At 36.0% G+C, this 25390-nt stretch overlaps 1 protein-coding gene across 5 annotated transcripts in view; it reads right to left on the bottom strand.

The window, feature by feature from the left end:
* The window catches only part of pan (transcription factor pangolin), a 340467-nt gene that overhangs the window by 3534 nt on the left and 311543 nt on the right, over positions 1-25390 (bottom strand). For 2 of the 5 annotated variants that reach the window (XM_076408657.1, XM_076408659.1), the window contains exons 5-9: positions 20516-20606; positions 19789-20016; positions 8302-8482; positions 6297-6462; positions 2959-3028 (exon numbers count right to left, since the gene is read on the bottom strand). In XM_076408657.1, coding sequence (XP_076264772.1) covers positions 2959-3028; positions 6297-6462; positions 8302-8482; positions 19789-20016; positions 20516-20606 — 736 coding nt within the window. Of the gene's footprint in view, positions 1-1021; positions 1147-2958; positions 3029-5641; positions 5796-6296; positions 6463-8301; positions 8483-10281; positions 11031-19788; positions 20017-20515; positions 20607-25390 lie in introns of those variants that run through there. The other 3 variants (XM_076408661.1, XM_076408658.1, XM_076408660.1) reach the window with 3 other exon arrangements.

Below are 25390 nucleotides of genomic sequence, written 5' to 3'. Positions count from 1 at the left end.
GCATATATTATTTTATGCCACTGACATCAAGTTTCAAGGCTATACATGTTATATTTTACAAAAGAAACATCGTCATAGATTTATACCTCTTTGAAAATGTTAAGTTTCGTGCCTGAAAACGCGCATTTGCACGTTCGGGAAGACCGAAAAAGTTTGAAGATGCGAAACTGCAAGAGTTATTGAGTGAAGACCCAATCAAAACTCAATAGCAATTGGCAGAAGAATTTTAATAGTTAAGTTTCCTAGTTAAAAAGAGACATATTCGGTGTATAAAATTTAATTTGCATTGGTACTGGTCGACTCTGTTGTCTACAAAAATCTTCAAAGCATTAGTCTTAATAATTAGAGGTTATAAACCGGCCGACGTTGTAAACCTAAAGTCAAAGTTGGTGCGGCAACATTATATCGTGTTGATGTCATACATTTTCGAAAGAAAATATACGTAATAATAGAATTTGGGAATTTGTTTATAAAATTATATCAACTGCAGGCTAGTTTAACCCAACAAAAGTGTTTCTGACACTTGCATTTCGGAGTTTTAAATTTAAGGGCTTGTTAACTATAAAATATTTTTAACGAATTAACAGCTTCAAAAATGATAAAAACAAACACAGCAATGGTAAAAAAGTAATCTATGAATTGAAATAATGGTAAAATAAGTATCGATTATCGGTTCAATTTGCTACCTTATCCTTTATTATATTACAGTAACAGTTTGCTAGGTTACGTACTGTGAAATCAGATTTATTTCGATATAACAGGAACCATATTAAAACCAATATACCATGAATTCGTTAAAATATCTGAAACTCTCAAAACATTTGATTGTGAATTCTTACAAATAACAAAAATCTATAACCTACTGGGGGAGATATTAAAAACAGTCATCGGTTGTCTTTTTTGCTGTTAGAGAAAAAATAAAAAAAAAGCAAGACGTCAAGTCAAACCAAAAATAAAGGAAAAATTAATCAATAAACGTCTAAGTTCTAAACATCGAACACCAACACTGCTGTTGACTAACCGACGTTTTGCTATAGATTGACGTAAGTGGGTTCCTGCAGCGAATCAGCTGTCGAGGTTCCGGTGGCGTGCAGCAGACTCCCATGGATGGCGGAGACGGTACCCCCGTGCGAACTATTGTCGGGGCTAAACAATCGTTAAATGTACAAGGGGGCTCGGACAACAAAGTACAAACAATTTAATATAATAAATATACATACAGATTTTTTCAAAAAAAAATTAAGCGGAAACACTAAGAAAATAATAAATGTACAGTATAAAAAAAAACGACACATAATATAAATATAAAAATAAATCAACGCTAGTAATAATAAATGAAATTAAAAAAATATATATACGTAGATAAAGTGCATGAATGCATCAGAAAATGTGTCTAGATTTTGCAATAAATTCTTTCTGATCAAGTTAAAGATATCTGCATTAGATGGCCCCTTGCACTGACTTAACAATTGTTTTTGGCTACTCAACAGCAGTGTATAGTGCACAATATCTAAGTTTTGCTTGGGTACTTTTTCTGTGTGGGAAGACACATTTTCTGATTACTTTTGATTAAACAAACTATATGTAACTAAAATTAGGTAATGCATTGGGGAAAAATACCTCGGTAGTGCCTTCCTTCGATAAACAAATTATATATAACAAAGTAAAATATAAGTAAGTCTTTCCACATAGATAAGAAACACCAATATTTTGCATGGGTTTGCAAACGTTTCAAAAAGCACAACTGATTTCTCTCAACACCCAATAAAGTTAAAGAAAAAGTTTAAGCACAATATGAGGTTCTTTCGAAAAAAGTCAATTTATCAAATTTGTAATGATCTGAATGACCCTATTGTTAACACTTAATTTTAAATGAAAGACACATACCATGTATTTAAAAAAACGAGTTCCAGAATTATTTTGGTCTCTTTAATTTTAAAATTTTTTATAATGATTTATCTCTGTCGTGTGTGAGTAGTTAAATGAAGTTAAACAAGTTATATATATTTGACATTTTATGAAGAAAAAACGTTTGTACAGCGAAAAGTTTAAAAGAAAGATTTAAGTTGGATTTAAATTTCATAAAATAATGTTTCAACATATTAATTATATTATTAAATAATTAGTAATTTGGTGGAGGCAATTTTAATCAACATCATAATTAAGCACATAAAAGTGTTAAACATTTTGACTGTCAAATAACTTAAAATGCGTCACAACTAAATATATTCTGTGCTTTTTAATATATGGCAGAATAAATAAATGCATTGTTGAATTATTCTTTTATTTATTATAATAAGACACTCTAATTATGAATAAAAGAACAAGTTTTAGTTTAAAAAAGGTGTTACTAAGTAAATTAGTGTTGTTGAATTTTTTTGTGACTTAAACAATTAAAAGAATCAAATATTTTCACTATTAAATAACCTAAAATGTGCCACAACAAAATATTTTATGTGATTAGTAATTTGTGACAGACTGAATGAATCATTGTAGAAATATTCTTTTATTTATTATAAATATTACAAACAAAGAAATTTAAGTTAAATAAGAGGTTCCAAAATAAGCTAATTTATTGCTAAAAAATTGCTATTGCTTTTAAAAATGCTAAGAAATGAAGGATTATGAAACGGAGATATAATGAAATAATATTATGTTGATAATTAAAAAAATATTTGTTTTGATTTTCATTGTAATATATAAATGGTTAATTACAGGAAACGTGTAAGACCGTTGTTAAAACTTTCTAGTTTCTTTTGTCTTTTTGCAAAACCATACAAATAATTGTATCAACTTAAAATCTGACTACATAACTGCTACTTTCGCTATAAGCTAAAATAAAATTACTTCAGCATGCCTGTTCTAATGAAAATTTCAAAATAAAAGTGATTTTGTATAAGGGAACTAAGGAGTTGAAGGAAAAACAGAACGAAAAAAAACAACAGCACCGATACTAACCTGCACGGTTTGCACCACTGATTCTGTTGATCCAATCCATAGCGAGCACGGCACTTTTTCATACTATTGCCTATTTAAAACAGATCGATTCATTAAAACGTGTATTTTAATAATAATCGGTTCAAACTAAATTGCATGCCTATCTAACCAGCCGTGGCTATTTCTGGAGAACCATAACTGGTATTCGGTAAACTTCGTTAGTTTACGCTTGATTTTGCGACGTTGCCATTTGCAAGCAATCCAGAGGTAGAATCCAACAAGCTACAGCGGCCATTTTGGATTTGACCCTGGTATTGATAGGAGCTCTGTTTTATAAAGTTAAGAATTTTGTTGCTTATAGTTTATTTGATCTTGTACTGATTATAAATGGCAGGCAGTAATGGAGAAATCATTGATTTGTGAATATGTGTATGAGGATATTCAATCCAGGCGCGTTTCCATTTAAATTTCTAAATTGAATTTGATTTTATAACAAATTCGCTATATTTTGGGTAAATGTAAATGGTCGGGTAATGAAAGTAAAACTAAAGATAAATATGACTCGATGGCCTGGAAAGGGGTGTTGTGTTATTTGCTCTTTTTCCTTTTAAAATTAAAATAACTTCAGATTAACTGAAAATTCGAGAATATATATTATACTCTTCAAGTATACGAATAGTTTACAAGAACTATTCTTAACCATTCTTTGGTTTGTTATTGTAATGTTTATATATTGATAAATAATAACATATTGCTTTATTTTCTCTGTTTCTCTATTCAAAATTGATTTAAAATGGAAGATGTCTATAAAATGTTTTTCATATTATAGAAGATGAAAAAAAAACATTTATTTTACTTGAGTCTCAACAGAAATATTAAGTTAATTTGCTAGCTAATTCAAGATAATTTATTCAATTATATTACATTCTTCAAATGTACGTATAATTTGCAAGAACTGGCAACGTTGCAAATTTAAATTATTGTGGGCATGCCACGATTCTCCAGAATTAGATGCTTGTATCTAATCATGAGACAAAATTGTACCTTAATCTACATAAGGAAATATCTACATCAAAGCTAGTGAGAAGTAACAATTTAAAGCTAACAACATCTAATAAAATAAAAAACAAACAATGTCGTTTAGGTGAATAATTAATCTCGTGTGTATCACGAAAAGGATTTCGGAATATCTGGAAATTCTTTTCGATCTCTTGATTCAAATTCTATTGTTAAAATGATATTTTTAAATAATTAAATCAATATGACATGACGTGTCGTCGGGAACAGTTACTAATTCCTAACGACACGTCATTTTAGTGTTAAGTTAACATCGATATTAATACCCAATAAAGTAAAAAAAATTAAGCTAAACTAATCAATGAACTAGGGTCTGATAAATATGGTAAGATCGAAGGGTAAGGGCCATGCTGGAACTACAGTAACTATGTTACGTCAGCGGTTAATTTTGCATCAGTTGATAACTGAAAAACCTTCTGGAGGTATGGATCGAATGTGCCTGTTTTAAAATAGACGAGGGTCCATTCACCGGTCGTGTTGATCAGTGAGGGTGAACATTGGTGTGACAAGCAACGATCGACATGATAAATGGACCGCTCGGTCTGTCTTAAACGACTGGGGTTCTGTGCATGCAGGCTTCCGACATACGTGCATACAGTTGTCCATCGAGAGGTCTGCAGTACGACCCTTGCAGAATAGGTCCTGGCCGGTAACCGTTTACCCCAAACATGCAATATATAGATATAATAATAGAATAAAGGATGGCCCACAACATACTAATTCTTCCCAAATTGCTTGGCCATACTCCAAGTGTCCATCTCGCGATTACGTGAAACCGACCTTTCTTTTGCCATTAGACTCATCGTCAGCATCAGAAAACTTAAATAACAGGCTATAAGTAAGTTCACCAGACTTATAACGTTATAAAAATATGTCCTAAGTAAAATAGATAATCTAGATTTAAATTTCGAATAGTTAATGAACTTCTAACTATAACAACAAAGAAGTTTTAAACAATATATTACTATAATTAATGACAAATATTTAATTTTAAAATTCTTATACCTAATTGCAAAAATGATATTGTCATCCCAACGATCGATTTGGTTGAAATTGAATAATGACTTTCTGGGATGTAATACTAAACTTATAGAGTAGTTTTTAGTGTACCAATTAGAACAAGATGGAATCCAATGATCATTGATTTCTTGGAGCTTGTGATAAGTAATGTATGTGTTGTGAGGGTATTCTATAAAAATATGTCCAAAGTAAAATATAGAGATTCTATTTAAATTTCGAATAATTGTGAGGTTCTAACCATAACAATAAAGAAGTTTTAAACTCTTTCTTATACATATTTGTAAAAATGATATTGTCTTCCCAATAATCGATTTGGTTGAAATTAAATATTGACTTTCAAATTCTGGGATTAAATACTAATCACATTTTGAGTTGTTCTTGGTGTACCAATTCGAACATGATGGAATCCGATGATCATTGATTTCTTGTAGCTTGTGATAAATGTGTGTGTCGTGAGGATATTTTATTTAAAAATATATTTATAACATTATTCATTCATACAGAAATGAGATCGAATGGCATAAGAGTGAAACGGGCGCGACGATGCCGGCTCACTTGGAGTAGAACCGAAGACGGCGGGAGGATAGTAGATTGCGAGGGTGGCTACCTCCGTCTTGGGGGTCTTGCTTACGCTTCCTCTTCTTGCCGCGAGTGGCGTTGGCGCGGGACGACCAGTCAGGATAAAGCTGCATGTGCAGCTGCCTCTCACGGCGTGCCAATTCATAGTACTTGGCTTGCTCCTCGCGGCCCAGCGCATGCCACTAAACAGAACAGAGTCAGCAACGTGTCGCATCGGCAGGCACCAAGAAGCCGCGTGCAAGATCGCCACCGGCCAGCCACCGCCGGCCTGCCGCCGTCGCAGTCGACCCATTCTGCCGCCAACACGCAGGTATGCACGTCGGTCGGGCCCGTGAACCCTCCCCCCGATTAGGTTAGATGGGGTTAGATCGAATGCAATCAAGTGTTAGTCCCAGGGATCAGTGTGCGCGGGATCGGTACTGCGATCAGTCGCTTCTCGGACCGCTTCCAATTATGAACGTAACGTTCCAACATTCTATTTGGGTTTGCTCTTGATAATTCAAGAATTATTGAAAAAATGGTGAAGGAACCAACATATGGTGAAGGCGCCCGTATATTTGTTTAGATTAATTTTACGTTCATGTTTGGAAGCGGAAGGTTCGTGTTATCCAACCGACGCACACAGATCCGGATCGGTACGAGCACTCTACTAGTTAGGGTGCGCGATTTTTTAAAATAACTACCTCCCGACTCGATTGGTGCTCGCTCTTTCTTTCGCTTCTTCTTCTTGGTGCCGTAACCGTAATTGTCCCTTGCGCTCCAGCCCGGGTACAGCTGCATGTGCAGTTGACGCTCGAGCCGCGCCTTCTCGTAATACTTGGCCTGCTCCTCGCGACTCAACGAGTGCCACTATGCAACCATACTTTTAGCTGATTTATTCGTACACATCCGGTTCAATGTCACTATACTCGGTCATCATTCATACAAACCATATTAAACCATTCACACGGCAAATTCAAAAATGACAATAAAGTGTATATACAAACCACAATAGTTAGAAAAAACGAAATTATCCTTGAAAAAGAAAAGGTGTAAGAATACTACGCGAAATTAATGAAAAATTATATGATTCACGTTTTTCAGGTTATAAGTACTGTTGGAACTAACCAAATAACTTCAAATATACTAAGCAAGGGATAAAACTGATGGATGATGTAATATAATCTTCTATATATATGAAAAATGAATTGCTGTTCGTTAGTCTTGTGTAAACTCGACAACGACTGGACGGATTTGGCTAATTTTGGTTTTGAAATATTTATAGTCCAGGGAAGGTTTTTATATTGCGAGAAAATATAGAATAATTGCGACACTGTCCTGTCGTCAACAGTTTCACTGTCATAAAGGATCGACATTGTTGTTGGTTATCACATATAGATGAGTTAGGAATTTTTTTAAATACTTTAAAGTCTCCTTTTTATAAACTAGGGTTTATCTGAACTGGACCTACTGTTAAATGTGAGCTACGGGAGTGACTGGGATCATTGTCCTTGTCGGATTTTACACTCTTGCCTAGGACAATCACAAATATAAATTTACGATAGTGTCCCAGCAGGATTCAAACCCGCGACTATCGCAACAGCAGGAGGACCGTCTTGTCGCCTTTACCAGCCAAGCCGTGGCCGTTCGAAAATTTACTCTGTGACTACAAATGTTGAACGGTAACTCAAGCTACAGCCAATGTTACCAAACAGCGATTAAAATATATAATTACAATGGTTTATATTTCATATAATGTGATAACGTGAAAATCAAGTGAAAATAATGACATATATCTCACATACGATTACCGTAATTTCGAATGGTATTCTAAATGCTGTCGAGTCAACATCTGTAAAGAATAGGATTGAAATATGTAGTGCCTGTTTATCATAAAGCATACTTTGTAAATGTATTTCAGATTTTGTGTTATTCAGTCACATATTTAGTGCGAATTTTCTTTACTTTGACTATTAACAATGCCAAGGAGAAGGCGATCTGACCTACGTCATCCAATATCAGAAACAACCTCACATGCCAAGCGCACTGATGATGGTCAGCTAGAGAAATAGAAAACAGTAACCACTAACCACGATATTACTAATAATAGTAATTGCGTTCAAGAATAACTGGAAATGAAGTGGATAGGCTTACAATGAGTTAGTGCCCATCAAATACAACAGCGAGTACGACACAATTAAATTGAGCGATTTCGAAGGCACAGTAGTCCTGTGATCCAGAAACAGGTAGCATTCTACTACGATTTAGAAATAGATTATGGTGTCAACAAATCAGTTACAATTGGCGTAATGTAAATCGTTTGCTAATAATGTAAAGCATTAAAATACAGCGGTGGATTTACACGGTTATGTTGTGCTAGTGGAAAAGTATAATTGACACGTTAGTCCTACCATAAGATCCATTAAGCTTGACCAACATTAAAAAATATAATAATTATTTTCAAATTACATCGTTTATTGCAACAAATATTGTATAGGACAAGTTCATACCTAATTTTAAAGTATTATACCACAAACATTTTTTACAGATACTATTAAAAAACCAATGAACAATGGACTTTTTTTGAATTTGCGTTATATATCGTTTAAAAATCGAATAAACCAATCACTTAGCAATGCCAACTGATTCACACTCACGCCGCATTCGTTCTAGAAAAAGGTTCAAGCAAAACTCCTGGGACACACTTACCCTTCGACCTAGAATCTGATTGATGGCAGCGCTTTCTTTCAATGTACATTCCGCCACTACTTTGGCGCGCATTTCCTTCATGTATAACATGAAAGCATTGAGGGGTTTCTTAATATGGGGCTTCTTCTTCTCATTATCCTGATTATTTTTACTGTCAACGTTGTTTTTATGTTCCTGCGACCTGAAAAAACAACAAAAACCAATAACTCACTGAAAACGTTCCCTTTAACTGATGTTAAATATTAAGGATATTTACCGTCCAGTTTGGTGAAACCTTGAAACAAAATGAAAATGACTAGAAAGAACAAAATATTTAGGCTTGTGTAAATTAAAGCTATATACGCAAAAAATATAAATTATTTAAACATTTTTCTCCTTAACAGTTTCTATAAAGTAATAATCGTACTAATGCAATTAAATAATTATGATTGACATTATTAAATATTCCGTATGCAAAGCTAAATATAGTTTTATAAGTATATAAATATTAAAATAAAGTTAGTGGTGGTTTATTACTTATTGACTTACTAAATGATTATGTAAGACAAAAAGCCAGACAGAGTAGATTAGAATCATAATCAATCAAGCAAATTGGTGTTGTTTCACAAATCACACGAACTTGTATAATGTATAAGTGTTATTTTAACTTGGGAAATACATATTGATGCACTTATGACAAATACAAAGTACAACAAAACAGATGTATTACATTAATTTGTCCAACATATATAAGTATTCCGCAGGGCTATGCACTTGGTCCTTTGTTTTATCTATTGTATACAACTGACCTACCGACCTCAGGAAACACTACTGTTGCAACACATGCTGACGATACAGCGGTCTTATCATTACACTGGGATCGAGGATCAGCAACAAGAAATCTCCAACTTCATTAAACAAAGTCGAATTGTGGTTGAAAACAAGGCATATCAAAACAAATGAGACGAAATCTACATGCGACATTCATTCTTTGTAGAAGGCCTTTTCCTCCAGTAAAAAATGAATGATTATGAACTCCCGGAAGCAGACAATGTTAAATACCTGGGAATAAATTTTGATGAACATGGACTGACAACAAAATGGAAAAATGTAGTCACAAAACGCAAATGGCTGGGGCTTGGGTAAACCAAATGTATTGGCTGATTAAATTGGGAGTAAATTGAAATTATCCTTAGATAACAAGGTTTTGCTGTATAAGTCGATACTTAGGCCCATTTGGACTTATGGTATTGAACTGTGGGGTACTACTAGGAAATAAAACATAGCTATCCTTCAGAGGTTCCATAATTAAGTATCTAACAAACTAATTCAGCGCGATATTCCCTTGAAACCCATAACGAGTGTGATTTAAAGTGTTAGTGTAAAGTATTCTGAAAGATTGTTGGTGTATCATAATGCACTCAGTTGCCAAATAGTTAAATGTGCGCGATGACAGTGCGTGGGCTTAAACACATACTACCATTCGAACTGTTTAATAGACACACAGAGTGAGATCTAATTATCTCTAAAATAAGTTAGAATAGTCTCTAGAATACGATTTAGAGTATAAGTTTGTACAGCAGATCACTTACTGAAGCGAACTTCTCCATGTCAGTATAAGTATATTGTATAACGAAAATTATTAAAAAATACTTCAACAGTCTACCCACGGACAGACTGTTGAAGTTCTAAGAGATTACAAAAAAAATGTAAATTAAGATTATACTATGCATATATAATGTGAGATGTAATTAATAAAAAATTACTTTAAATAAATATTGAATTTAATTTTAGGATAAACATAAAACTAGATTTGTAACATATACTTAAATAATTTGGTAAATTGACACTGACATATTATGTAATCAAACATACTAGAATAAAAGTTAAATAAAAATTATAAGAAAATGTCCATCATATCCCTACAAATTATGCCGAGCGAAACACCCCGCGAAATTATGCAACACATAATACACAGCTGGCGGTAAAATTGACTCTTACCCGTTCGTTGGTTTCTCGATCTTTTCGCATTGCATCTCATTTTTTATCAATGCATCGAAACCGCTGGGAAACTTGTACGTGGTGAACGGTTTTTTCTCCAGCAGGTTGTTTAAGATTCTGTTCGACGACGGACTGTTCGATTTGTTTTCGAATGTGGACGAGGGATTCGATTGCGCCGTGAAGTTTAGCAGTTGCCTGGCTTGTTGCTGCTGCGACAGCAACGAGTTCATGTACCAGGCTGTGAGGAACTTGCTGTCCAACGCGTTCATGAACGAGTACGGATCGGATGGTGCCTGATCGTCTTTGGAGTCCTCGCTCAAGTCCTTCTTCGAGGGACTGTATACGTTCCTGCTGTACAGATCGTGACGTTCCTCCTTCTTCATCAGGTAGTTCTTCAGCTGTTCGCTCGGATTGAGATTGTTGTGGACATTGGTGTTTTTGCTCAGGTCGAGACATTTCCCCTTGAGCGATAAATCCTCCGGATAGTCGTCCGGGTTCCATTTAGCGTCTTCGAGGTCCGTCGGCGTTTCACTGACGTCGGTGGTTTTCTCGTTGGCGGGCTCCGTTCTCGAGAACGGTGCCACGATGGCGATGGGCATCTTCTTCACGGTGAGATTAAGCGGTTCCTCGGGACAGTCGGTCATCGTGTCACACGCACGACGCGCAAACGAACGGGGCTACGACGTAAATCCGACGACAACAACAATAAGGATCGCGCGCACTCCTGCCGGTCCCGATCAACAAGTTTTTTATGTGGTCGTTTGTCGTCGAAAATCAATATGAATGGCTGAGCCCGTCCTTTGTCGTTCGGCTTGAATGGAAACAGACAGAGAACACGTGGCGTGCGAGAACGGCTCGCCCTTACGCGGCCCGCGACACTTTCCTCGTTTTTCACCGTTTCACCACCGACACACCGCCGGGACGATAATTTTCGCGGATCGCGATGGACGAGGAGAACTTTCGGGGCTGGGCCCGGCCGGTTCGGTTCGGTTTGGCTGCCGTCGCTGCTGACGCCGCTCGAAACCCGGGCAGCGTTTTAATAGCCGCTTGATAGAAGTGCCGTCGTCGTCAGGACAGTCCCGATAGTGGGCCGTTACTAGTTAGATAGAGAGAGCGAAATGCCCCGCCGTTTGTTATGTCGCTATTTGACGGATTGATTCTGCGATTTACCGCTTACTGCTGGGTACAGCGCATCCAGGAAAATTGCAACAAGTTCTCCCCCTCGTTAAAATCCGGATCGTTTAATTGTGTTTGTTGGCCGTTTCCAGCGGATCCGTCTTCTCCCGGCGTTCTCCACCACGTTTTCGACGTGCTATAGCTCCATTTACTTTGTACGACATTATTTTGTCGACACAGATATTTAATTAACTCCATAGTAGTTTCTTTTTCATCAAATTTTGATCAAATTAATAAACTGATTAGAAATGATTTAGAATACCTTGAAGTCACAATGTCATTATCATCAACGGCCAAGACAGCATTTGCTTCATCCTCATAAAACAAGCATGTCAATATTCTAATAGATGATCATATTTTAAAATAAGAAACACAAATAATTTTTTCTGTACTATGAAATTCAATTATTTTAAATCTACTGAATATTTGATTTTGAATTTGACTGAATAATTATCTCTAATGAGCCCCGATAATATAAATTCCTAAAACTACAGTTTTTATGATGGGATATCCTAATCGTAACAAGGATAGTAGCATTTTTTCATTAATCTTTTGGTCACTGTTTTTTTTATTAAATTATAACGAATTATATTTTCCATTTTATTGTATTTTTAATTTTTAGTTGATATTTCTTTATATGCCACATCGCCATTTACTTTATACTATATTATTTTATTAACTTCTATTAGATATTTATATTAATTACCTCAGTATCAGTTTCTTTTACATTAATTTCGATCGATGGAATGAATATATTGATTGAGAATAATAATGAATAATAATGATATTGAATCCCCTGTAGCTCCAAGATCATTATCATCAGCAGTCACTATAGCACTCAGTTAATTCGCATAACAGAAACAAGCTAATAATTTGATATGCATTTTCAAAAACAGTAACTAACTATTATAAATCAAATAAATACTCATTTTATTTGTTTGATATTAACAACTATTTAGTTACCTCAACATTAGTTTATTTTTCATCCAATTTAATCGATCGAATATTGATTAATAACGATGTTCTGTAGTTCTATAATCATTATCAATATTATTCACTATAGTATTCTTTTAATCCTCATAACAGAAACATACTAATACATTAATATCTGATCTTATTTAGAATAACTAATTAACTATTATAAATCAACTAAATAATCATTTAATTCCTTCGATGTTGATTGAATAATTATTTCTATTGAGCACCTATAACATGAATTTCTAAAATTACAGTTTTTATCACGGGATATCCTAACCATGACAGTGATAGTGTGAATCTTCACTACTATCACAACCACAAGAAGTCATCAACAGTGGTCAGTATATCGGTTAAATTATAAGGAATTTATGAAATGGTGTTTTTCATTTTTAGATTATACTTATAATTGATGAATACTTGGGAAACTCATTATGATACAATAACAATTTTTATTATAATCGATTATATAAGTATAAGAATAGATCTAGAATCAAATAATAACTAGATATGTTTGTTACTTGATATTCAGCACTCAACAAATTGCCAGATTTACAAAAAACATAATCGTATAGAAAGAGAATCTTTAAAAAGCTGTTACAAGACATCACACCAGAAAAAAGAACACTACGCTATTTCAAACGACTGATCGTTAGTTCCATCGCCATCGTTCAGATATATCCGATTCAGAGTCCGGAAGCATTTTAACTCGAAAATTGCCAAGAAACTTCGACTGAAGCTATAGCAACTGTTTGTTTCGACGGAACCGAGGGAAGTCTTCCTGAATGGGGAAAGGGGTCCATCGAAACCAGTCGGGAAAAATTCGACGAAAATCCTTTTTCTCGACCAACGAGGACGACCCACTTTGAAATTCAATAAAAAATGCATGTCATTACCGACGAGGCGTTCTTATCAAAGGGAATTATTGATCAGGCAGCAGGGAGGGAGAGAGGGGGTAGCGGAGCGCCGTCGGCCAAAAGAGGCAACAATGGGGACGACAGCTACATCAGGGGTGGGAGCACGATAGACCGAACGAGAGGGAGGATGGGAAAGAGACCGAGCGGAGGCAGCCTCGGGCCTCGGCAGATAGATGGGGGTATGATCGGGAACGATGGTAAAAAAAGGAAACTCTCATTTGCAGGAACCAAATTAATTTTCGATCAATGGCGTTCAGACGATTGATTAAACCGGAGTAAATACGCGAAAACTGATACAAATAATCCGCTGTGATCCGAAGAAATTAAACTGTTCCAAGTTCAAAATGGAGATTACTTGTTTGCCACAAACTATTTTGATTAATCAAATACTGAATATGTAAAGAAACTATTTTCAAAAATGAATTTTACACTTATTAATATACTGTAAATAAATATATGGTATGATAAATCTGCTACAGATTCCTTTAAATATGTTATTTCAGAAATTGTCTACATTACAGGGACTTTTATATCAATACCGGAAATATAATTGATTAATCAATAAAAAAGTTGGAAAACATATAGCAAAATATTCGCAACGTTCTTAATGATAGAAAACTGTACTGATTACAGCTGTTATTGATTTATTATGGTGGCGGGATTGACAGGGAAGTGATCATTCGGGTGGTAGTTTTATTTGCGGACAGATGGGGTAACTATGATTGACGTTTAATTTAAAAGAAATATAAAATTTATATAATTTTTCTGTTTATAATGTAATATTTTCGTTATTAAAAAAAAAGTTTCTGGCGTAAATTAAAGCCATTATTGGGACTAAAGGAAAATATATATTAGTAGTACATAATTCACCAGTAAAGTGCAGGCGTGCTTAAGCAAAATGAACATTTCAATTTAGTTTGATTATGAATGAAGTTTGTATTGTTTACAATATTAACGGAATTTGAAATGGAAAGTTGAAAAACTTGCCTGAAGAATAAAGTCAAACTTTAACATATCCTACTAAATACAGTTAGATAACTAGTTACATTTTACTTTCCCCACTATTATGTGAGCTTTGGAAATTACCCTATCCTGATAATATTGTCGGTTTTTAATTTTAGTAACGTTTCGAATGAACTTTGTACCGGTAATATATAGCATACTAACAGATCCTTACTGGGGTATATTCATTGTGGAAATCATTATTATCAATAAAAAACTGTTTTTTTTTATTTCTAAATATTATGAAATTATATTAAACAACCGTACATAACAAATTATAAAGTATTTAAAGATATAATCATAGAATTAACAAATTATAAACATAACCAGATGCAGATTATCGGAATGAGCATGCGCATAACGAAGCAATCATGCACTACATCTTGTTCGCTTCCCCTTAGTCTCCATTATTGAGTCAATTCAGCAATAAACTAATAATCGTTGGTATGCCGTAAGAAACGCGATTTAACATAATATATTGCCTATAACGCGATGCAGGATTTTACTGGCGAGGTAATAAAGCATCTTTATGAGCTGCACCGGCTATTTTGCATACCCACACAGGACTAATTAAAGAAAATCCTAATTTGTCAGGGGCGACGACTAACTGCGATTCCCCAGCTCGCGTTTCTCACGGTTTAACGATTCCAGCACTGACAAAACAAGACCCATTTTTTAACTTCAGCTGCCGCGAAAGGAATTAGGGATGTTGGTCGAGAAAAATATCGATACTTTTTTTAAAAAAATCGATATTTCGTCACTACAACCCTAATTTTCCACGCAACAATTATTTGATGATGCGGGGAAGAAATCTCGAAGAAAATTTCGATATTCTCTTTTCAAAACCCTACGTTTTGTATCGAACTTTTTTAGCTCTAGTCCTGCTTTTGAAGTAAATGTTTTTTAATCTTTGTTGACGACAGAAAGGGGAAGAAAATTCACCACAAAAGTTCGATACTTCCCTTCCAAAACCTTAGATCAGTGTTTTTTGTCCTTGTTAATGAGCGGACGGGGGAGAAATCTCGTTCTTAATATCGATATTTTAATTTGAACCACAAAGTTCGAAACTTTCTTTTACAACCACCGGGGGCATATATCGGAGGCAAACATCTCACAACAAAAGTTCGATAACTTCCTTTCAAAACCGTTGGTTTTTGTATCGAACTTTTCCCGCACTAGCACTGCTCTTGATGTCAGTGGTTTTTTAATCACTTTTATGACCGCAGGGATGAGACATTTCACCACAAAAGTTTAATAATACTCTCCTTCTAAAACTCTAGGTTCACCGATCGAACTTTTCCGGCTACAGTTCTGCTTTTCACCCAAAAACTCTCTCTCTGATAATTGGGGAAGAGGGAGAAATCTCACAACAAAAGTTCGACGCTACTCCACAAAACATTACGTTCGTAATATCGATATTTTACTTTGAAACTCGATACTCTCACAACTATCGATATTTATTTTTTTAAATATCGATCTATCGGCCGAATAATCGATATTTTTTCGCTATCCCTACCTCGAAGGCTTCAGTTAATTGGCGGTTTCGGAATGACGCCGCTCTAATTCGAACACTCGCAGCCCAGCGGATAATTATCGCGGAAAAATGACTTTCGAGACGTTAAAATTTTAATAGAATCCTTGACGACGGCTGCGGGCTAGAAACGGAATAAATATAATTTTACCATCGTCGAGCATTGCCGGCCACGGCCTAAGTGAATAAATAAATTAGCATATTTTGTAAGAGAGCGCTTCATCCTCAGGGCCCTCAGCGGCGTTATTCTCCATCGGTCAGCCAGGAGAATAGAACGGAATAGCTGCGAGTTGTGCCTTACCACGATTTAAAGTAATAGAAAAGGCATTGGTATGCATGGAATAACATTTTGAGAGGAAATTTACGCACCGAAAAGTTAACCTTTAAGCGCCGAGTATAATAATGTTCAAGATGGCTATTTTAAAAGTGCGATAGTCGACCAACACAGACTTCTTGTGTCAGCCACCATGACCTCTTCTAATGCAAATATTAAGCCTATAAACTATTTTTAAACACTCTTGTTTAATTTAAACCTTTATCCGTACATTCTAATTAAATTATTATCCATCGACAGCTGGTACATTTTTCCATTTTCAGGCAATATACGGAATCCAGCTCGAAAGAAGGATGTATGTTTTGAAACTACTTTACGAGAGGGAATAAAGGAAGTTGAAGCTGCTAAGATACCTTTGTCGAACATCAAGAAGTGAAGAAAACATGGTGAAACTGAGAAATTTTCTCAAAAAAATTATTGTGGATAAAATAGCGACGACAAATTTTGACTATCATGAATTTGATAACATATACGATGAAACTCGATAGTAACTATACAGGCTAGTTCATAATTTGTTATTTAAAAAAAACTAATCGGAGTTTCTTAGCGGTAGAATGTTGTGTTATCAAAATTTCGAAAACCATTTCACGGAGGGATACCATGGAAATTTGAGTAGAAACAGTCCTTTCGAATATCTTCAAAGGCAAACTGACGGGTGAAGATACAATCGATAGTCCAAAAACAATTTTATAACAACTATAAGCTGTCCAGGCGGAATAACGACCACGTATATCCCTGCGACAGATTCTTTAGGAGGGGGTGTTATGTTATGCTGTGCGATTGCTGTAAGAAACTGTTCCAGTTAACACATGGGCTGAGAAGACCCTAGCCTAACACACAGATGGCCCCAGTTTTATTGCATTCACCGCTTTTTCAGTTAGTATTAACTTTCAAAAGAAAACTGTTAAAATTTCATGATATTCTACTCATAAGTTTTTGAGTTATTAGACAGTTATTAGAGTGACACTACTTTTGTTATATTCAAAACAATGAATCAAAAACAATTTGTGTTTTAATTTTACACTGCTTCTTGATGGGAAAAAATACCATTCAAGCGAAGCAATGGCTTGAAAAGTGTTATAAGGACTCCGCTTCATTAGAAACAACAATAATACGTTGGTTTGCTGACTTCAAACGTGGTCGTGAAGACACAGATGATACAGAATGTAGAGGTCCAAATGCACCTCATTTGGTAACAGAAAACATAAAAAAATCCACTACATCGTTTTGAATGATCGAAAAATGAAGTTGCGTGTGTTAGCTAACATCGTAAAGATATCAAAAGAACGTGTTGGTTTTATATTGCATGAGCATTTGACTATGAGAAAGCTCTGTTCAAAGTGGGTGCCGCGTTTGCTCACTGTTGAACAAAAACAAGAACGTGTTGATGATTCTGAGCAGGGTTTGACCCATGTTTAAACGTAACAAATTGGAATGTTTGTGTCGATATGTGACAATTGATGAATCACGGATCCATCACTCTACTCCGGAAACAAAATGATCGTCAACTGAGTGGACAGCAACTGACCGGCCTATTTTGAAGCAAAACATTCGTTCTACAAAAGTGGCATTAAAATATTAGAGCAGCGGTGGAATGATCGTGTGGCTCTCGATGGAGATTAAGTTGATCAATTAAGCCAATTTAGAAGAAAAAACTGCATTTTTATGCCCAGGCTTTTTCAGCCCATATGTTACACATGAAAAAGAAAATAGTAGCGTTAGAAAAGTTTTAATCGATAAGCGTAAGTATCAATAAAAGAGTGGCGGGATGGTAAAACGCGACGACAACCATCGACGGAGCCCAGCCGACGGCCGATTCCCGACATACAATGACGCCAGATCGGAGATCGAACGAAAACCAAACAAAACCCGGAAAACGACCGTCACCTAACCCTTCGGATACTCGGGGATTTCGTTGCCCGGGCAACCCGTGGCCAATGGCCGCGGCTCCGATAACCAATCTTGGATCTCATTCCCCGCCTGACCGCCCTCGTCGAAGTTGCGGGATTATCGCGAAACGGCAATTAAGCGAGGGGTGGGGTGGGGACGCGGTCGAAGGGGGGAGGGAGAACGCGTGAGGAGCGAGGCGCGGGGAAGACCCGGAGCGAGCCGGAACCCCGCGGGCGCGGCTCCGACGACGACGGCTCGCCAGACTTAATTTCCTTCCAATCGGAAAAATCGGATTGCGGCCGTAATTCTGTCGGAACGAAAATTGCCCCCCTTTCTTTGTTCGAGAGATCGCCGCTCAGGGTTGATCGGAATTATCGGACAACTATGAATCGATTGTTTTTTGCGTTATTAATTGATCGCAAAATTAAAAGGATGACATAAAACTATTAAATTTGCTATAAAATAAGGAAACGAAACATCGACAATAATGATTGATAATCTCTAGAAACAGAGCTAACATTGATAGTAAAGGAAATACTGATACTTGCTGTTAACAGTAAAATAACAATAAAATATTTTTTACCAAAAAAATGAACCGACTTCAAAAAATAAATCAGGAACACTAAAAATTAAAAAATAATCAAACTTAGATTATTATATTATTATTATCTTATTACAGTTATTTATTTTTTGGAGTCGGTTCGATTTTTTTGTTAAAAATATTTTATTTTTTTCTTTTTAATATTAGATATTTACTCAATAAATTACGCGGTAATTTTTTTAGGTATTACAATGGATAGTTCAAATAAAAGTACAGTCCGTATGAGGAAAAATAGGAATAAAGAAACAAAGATTGAAAATAAAGAACATTTCAGGCCCTCGAGTCCGCTATCCAGTTCAGGTGATTTGACAAATGTTCCAATCAAACTAGAACAAAAAAAGTTGTTGCTTTGTTGGGAATCGAACCCGCGAACTACGAGTGTGAGCATAACGTTCTATCCATTACAGTATAGAAACAGTTGCCTACATCATTTCTACGACCTCTCATATGATATCGTTAATGCTTAATAAGCAAACTTTTACACTGAACTACCTCGGATTTTTACACAAAAATAGGTGAAAATATTGTACGTATTCCCTCGATTTACCCCCCTACACAACTCAGATCCTGACTTGGTTCCAACGGGATCACCTCGGATGAGCACTCTTTCGAATAAAAAAGAATTTGGAAAGTCGCATAATTGACGGAGGAATCATAGAACCTCCTCCTTTTTTGAAGTTGATGAATAAAATAAAGATAAAGAAAAGGAGGTTTCGTAATCAATATATTTAATATATTCAGTAAATTCAAATATTGTATTTTTTAGCATATTTTGGACAAATATTTTTATAATTTATAATTTTATATTTTATAATATTGAAGGCAATAACAATGTACAATTAGAAAATAAGTTGTAATTGTTTTTTATGTACTTGTTATATGAAAATGTGAACTAGCATTTAAATAAAATATTTTATTCAAATTTTCTATTTTAATTCACCGCTAATGACTTAGTAAATAAAACCGCTTTGCGCGCCGTCAGATGGCTCTGACGAACAAAACTTGACTACAACTTTATACATGGGAGATCGAATTCTGCTTAACGAAGCAAAAAAAAAGTAAATACACAGATATATGTTACCTGTGATTGACATCTGGCAGTTCCTGTTTGGGACCTGGCGTTACAATGGCGGGGTGCGATCCCAAATGTGGAGGATGGGGACTGAGTCCTGGGTGAGGCTGTATCAATCCGGTCGGGGAGAATCTATAAAAGTCCGACGATAGCCCGCCACTTGAGATCGGCAGCGCACTAGGGTATGGACTTCTAAAACCGGCTCCTGGAGATAAGGGATACATACTCGGCGTGTGCCTACAAAAACCAAAATGTTATCAACAACAACCGAAAAATCAAACAACCGTTTAAATAACTAGGAGAAACAAATGCCGCGTCACTAAAACAACTGTATCTTCAAAATTGATTTTTTTTCATATTCTTAAACTAGAATGCCTCCTTAAACGCAGGAAAAATATCCCCCCCCTGAAGAAAGTTGGTATATTACGGCTGGAATGACACTTTGTGACTGTTATATAGTAATAAAAAGGTAATTTTCCAAACTGTTGCACACTAATGGCGGGGATCACTTGCAGTCCGTGTGAACAACGTCCGATATTTGTCATGCAGGACCGACAGTTGTTCCGACGACGAGCCGAGGGAGTGTGAATCACAATTAAAAGGATCAGGAACGCGGTAATATTGACTAAATGGATTTGAAATTGCCGGTATTGTGAAGGACGGCCCTTTAATCCGACACCAAAAGGGGTCGGTGATGGGCATACGGGTTGCGAGAGATGAGAAAAAATTCACTTACCAAGATGCCACCTGTGCCGACATTTCCGGACTGAGCATGGGGTAGGGGTATTGCCCCGCAGAGAACGGATACATGGGGGGTCGCGTGAGCCCTAAAATAAAAAAAAATCAATCAATACAATAATCATATTTACTCCGCTAGTAAAGAAACTAATAATATCATAAAAAAATTTACCCAGTGGACATCCAGATGATATATGGCGCTCTAAAATCGAAACTATGTAATATGTCAATTGAAAAGTTCCCGGCCTGACACATAGATCAATCAATCATCAAAGATTGGAATGAGCACCGACGACGGTGAATGCAGTGGAGGTCCAAAAGAGGTTGTTACCGACGAAAACATTTAAAAAATCTACAAAATGATTTTGAATGGCCGTAAATTGAAATTGAATGAAATAGCAGACACTCTAAAGATATCAATTGAACGTGTACATCATATCATTCACGAATATTTGGGAATGAGAAAGTTCTGTGCAACGTGGGTGCCGCGCAAGCCCACTTTTGACCAAAAACAACGACGAGTTTATGATCCGGAGCAGTGTTAGAAGATGATCAAGCGTAATAAACCCGAGTTTTTCCGTCGATATGTGACAATGGATGAAACATGGCTCCATCATTTCACTCCGAAGTCCAATCGACAGTCATCCAAGTGGAACGCATACGATGAACCCTCTACAAAGCGTGGGAAAACGCAAGAGTCGGCTGGCAAGGTTATGGCGTCTGTATTTTGGGATGCGCATAGAATAATTTTCATTGACTATCTTGAAATAGGAGGGACGACCAACAGCGACTATTACATAGCGTTATTGGACCGTTTGAAGGACGAAATCGCCGAAAAACGGCCGCATTTGAAGAAAAAGAAAGTGCTGCATCACAAAGACAATGCACCGTGTCAAAGATCCATGAATTGGGCTTCGAATTGCTTCCTCATTCACCGTATTCGCCAGATCTAGCCCCCAGGGACTATTTTAATTTACGTCGAATGAAGGGCGATACTGAGACCTATTTTGAAGGAAATTATGTTGAATAAAAAAAATAATTTTGCCAAAAAATTTGTTTTAGCTATGGTACGCCGGGGACTTTTCAATTGACCTGTTATAATCACATTTCCGTAATCTCAGCGTTTGATGCCTCAGCAGTGGTGTTAGTTAGAGGTAAAAGTAAAATTCAAAAACACTTCGTTAAAACAGTACAAATTTAGGAAACTAAATATCAAATAACCGGGACACATTGCCGGTCCGGTCCTGTAAGAGGAAACCGTCCGAATCAGGGCGATCCGCAAGCAAGACGAAATTAGTCCTCTTTGATTCTGATATCGGCGAAAAAATAAAGGTAACAAATTGGGCCAGAAGCAGCGTCTCGACGCCGGCGCCCGAGTAGCTCCCATTATCCTAATTATCCTGGCAGTTTGCATATCGCGCGCCGCTCAAAGGAACGCCAAGGCAGTTCCGTAATTCGCGGGACCTGGCGCCGCCTTTGAGGACCGCGGATCCAATTTTCCCTGAACGGTCGCCTCTCTCACGCTACAAACCCCCACCCGACGCGCGCCTTCTGCGTTCCTTTATTTTTGTTCTTTCATTTTCTGTTTTTCTTTTTTGGAGTCGACGTTTTCCACCCAGGTCTCCCTTTTTCCTTCGCCATCGATAATTGATTGGGTAGCACACGAAGAAATGCCCCCTTTCCCGATATTTCATGCTTATTTTGCGCTGATGTTTGCCCTGCACGTTGACGTGTTCGCATAACTTTCCCCAGTCCTCCATCTACCCTCTTCTCCCTTTTTTCGTGCCTCCCACACCATCCAATTTACCGCTTTCTAATGTAACTGCGTTAGATCTAGTTTATAAATATATATATATATATATATATAGTGAAATGAATATGCACCGATAAGTCTTACTTGAGTGACTAACTTCACTGAATTAGTCTGTCTAAGCCATTATGATTTAAGAGCTGGAGAGATTGTCGTTACGAATGTACCATAGAGCATCAGTAATACCTCGCAGTACCTTGTTTTGGAATATTTGTATAGTTTTTCTATTACATTGACTGGTACAATCTCAGAATTGAACGTTCTAAGTCCATATTGGCTTCAAGATTTGTTGGTAAAGGGAGTACTTGCTGATTTATATATACTGGCGGGTGCTTCATTCTTTTGTCGGTGAAATCAATATGCACCAATTTATTTCTATTCATTTCGAAGCGCCAAACATTAATTTAATTAATAGCAAAAGGCCTCAAACCCAGAGTAAAAGAAATATAAGAAAAAATAAGAATACAATAACAATATTATTAATGTATAACCGCCCATGATCTGGAATAAGAGAGATTATATATTTGGTCTGCATAATTTTGTTTTAAATAAATTATTACTTTTTATCCTTTAACTGGGACTAGTAAGAGAAATGTATATAACCAGCACAGTTGATAAGAAATTGGCTAAAGAGCCATTTAAAAATATATATTCCTATTCGAGTGTTTTTAAATCTATTTTTTCACTACTTTCCTTTTAATTTCTATTCTGTAATGTGTAATGTTACTGGTTTTCTGTGGACATCAATTGTTACTAATAAGCTATAATCGTGCATGAAAAATTATTTCTCTGTCCAATTTTCCGTGAATTTTTCTGATATTTTAATAGTTAATACTTAATTTCACTTGCTATTAACATTGGAGAATGTTTACAAAAGGAAGTTCGCTATTATTTATTTTTTAATGCACTACATTTATTTGATTGAAAGAAATCGTAATAACTCAGACACTATTGAATATTTCTAAAAATATTTCATAATAATCAAATAAATAATTAAAATATTTAGTAATATAATCTTCAGCCTACATACCAAAATGGAAAACGACAAATAAAGAGCAATTGCACCATAATCCGAAAATGATTGAAGATAGTCGTCGACTTTTTATTGTGCAATTTTGCACGGCATATTAACCGACCATTAATAACTCCGGGACGGGCCTCACTAATAACGGGCGCCCCTCGGCGGAGGGGGAGGCCGGCCATTGTGTCCTCCCGTCAATATCAATGCGTTGCTCAGATCAACAAGTCGCCATTGAGAGGCAACGTACCGTGTGCGGGTCCTTTGTGCCGACGAATTTGTATACAACCCCGGAAAACTGATATCAATCGGCAACCGTCCCCCTATCGAGGTTCTTTGTGTCCGGTTTTTGTCTCCACCACCCATCCATCCATACGTCGATGCCCGATCGATGGGACCGGAGTGAAAGGAGATGCGACGCTCGTATCGACCGAATGGGGCCGTGAATGAATGGATGGAGCGCGCTTCGCGAAAAAAGGGGGTCGGTTTCGATATTAGCGTCGGGATTTTAGTAAATTACACGATGCCGATGCGGCACGGGGACTTTTTGTTTGATGAATAAATGAAAAGATCTCGTCTAGTTCCAAAAATAAAGCTATTATTTAAAATTGTCCGTTTTTAGGATTTCTGGTTCGAACGAAATCGTAATTGTGGAGTTGTATGTCTAGAAAGTAAAGAGTAACACTTTTGATTCACTAAAAATAGTAATAGCCATTACTCTACTTTGGTTGGTTAATCACTAAGACTGATGGAGTTGACCATGTCACAACAGAATGAATTTGGTCATCGGAAAAAGTACCGTCATCTTAAAAGAAAACCATAATTGTCCCTATAGCGAAAAAGAGAGTAAAAACTATCGAGTTATACCAGGAGGCTTTATTCTATGTCATTATAGATATGTGGGTAATTGTTCAAAATATATATGAGCATATTGTTAAATTGTACATGGAGAAAATGAATACTAACTGTTTTGCAGATATAGCAAATCCATTAGAGAAAATTCAGCCATTAAATCTAATTTTATCAAGAAAACAGTACACAGGTAGTAACACAGGAAACTAAGGAGAAATAGAGTGATATTAGAATGAAGGAAACATAAAAAGTTAAATATGTTTCATAATGAAAATAAAATACATTTTTTAGATGTACAATTATTTATTAGATGGATTGAGCCACCAGGGGATACCATAGGTCGTTTAGAAAATAGTTCAATGTAAATAGAATAAAATTACTCTAACCTACAAACTATAGTGGCTGTTTAATTAACGGTGGTTTAAGTCCTTCGATAATATACGTATTAGTTGTACTGTACTGTTAAAATAAATTATACTTTATGAACATTTTTGTTTAATTTTTTTTATATTTTAAAGTCTCCTTTTACCAACTGGGGGTTTATGAGAACTGGATCTACAGTTTATTGTGGGCTCCGAACCACGGTACTCGGCACTAAACCTACCGAGACTGACGAGTGACCAACTTAGAAATCATCCCCGAAGACATCCGGTCTAACCCAGCCTGGTTACCGGCGTGACAAGGATCATTTTTCTTATTGGATTTTACACTCTTGCCTAGGACAGTTACAAATATTAAACAATCACAAACATAAATTTACGACCATGCCCCAGCAGGATTCGAACTCTACCACTGCGCCAACCAAGCCGGCGTTTCATTATTTTATTTATATTAGAATCTTGTTATATATCGAAGCTAAAATAAAGAAAAAGCGTAAAATGTCAATGTTGAATGTGGCAACTTTGCACCGTTTTGACGTCATAAATTGAGATGACGTGAATTCGTTGCTACTTTGAAGGAACTGTATATTTAAATTGATGTTGTATGTTTGTCAATATTTTCTAGTACGTCCATAATATTGCTTATATATCGGAGTTAAAATAAAGTAAAATGCATAAAATGTCAACGTTGAATGCGGAAACTTTGCACCGTTTTGACTTCATAAATTGGGATGATGTGAATTCACATTAGAATAGTATCTAGAATAAGATTTAGATTATGAGTTGTACAGCAGATTACTTACTGAAGTGATC

This window comes from Rhynchophorus ferrugineus, unplaced genomic scaffold (assembly GCF_030347505.1).
Source record: "Rhynchophorus ferrugineus isolate W39M unplaced genomic scaffold, kcgeb_rfMv2 rfM6, whole genome shotgun sequence".
Classification (NCBI taxonomy): Eukaryota; Metazoa; Arthropoda; class Insecta; order Coleoptera; family Curculionidae; genus Rhynchophorus; species Rhynchophorus ferrugineus.
Note: the sequence above shows the minus strand (reverse complement) of the source record. Positions and strands in the feature narration are given on the sequence as shown.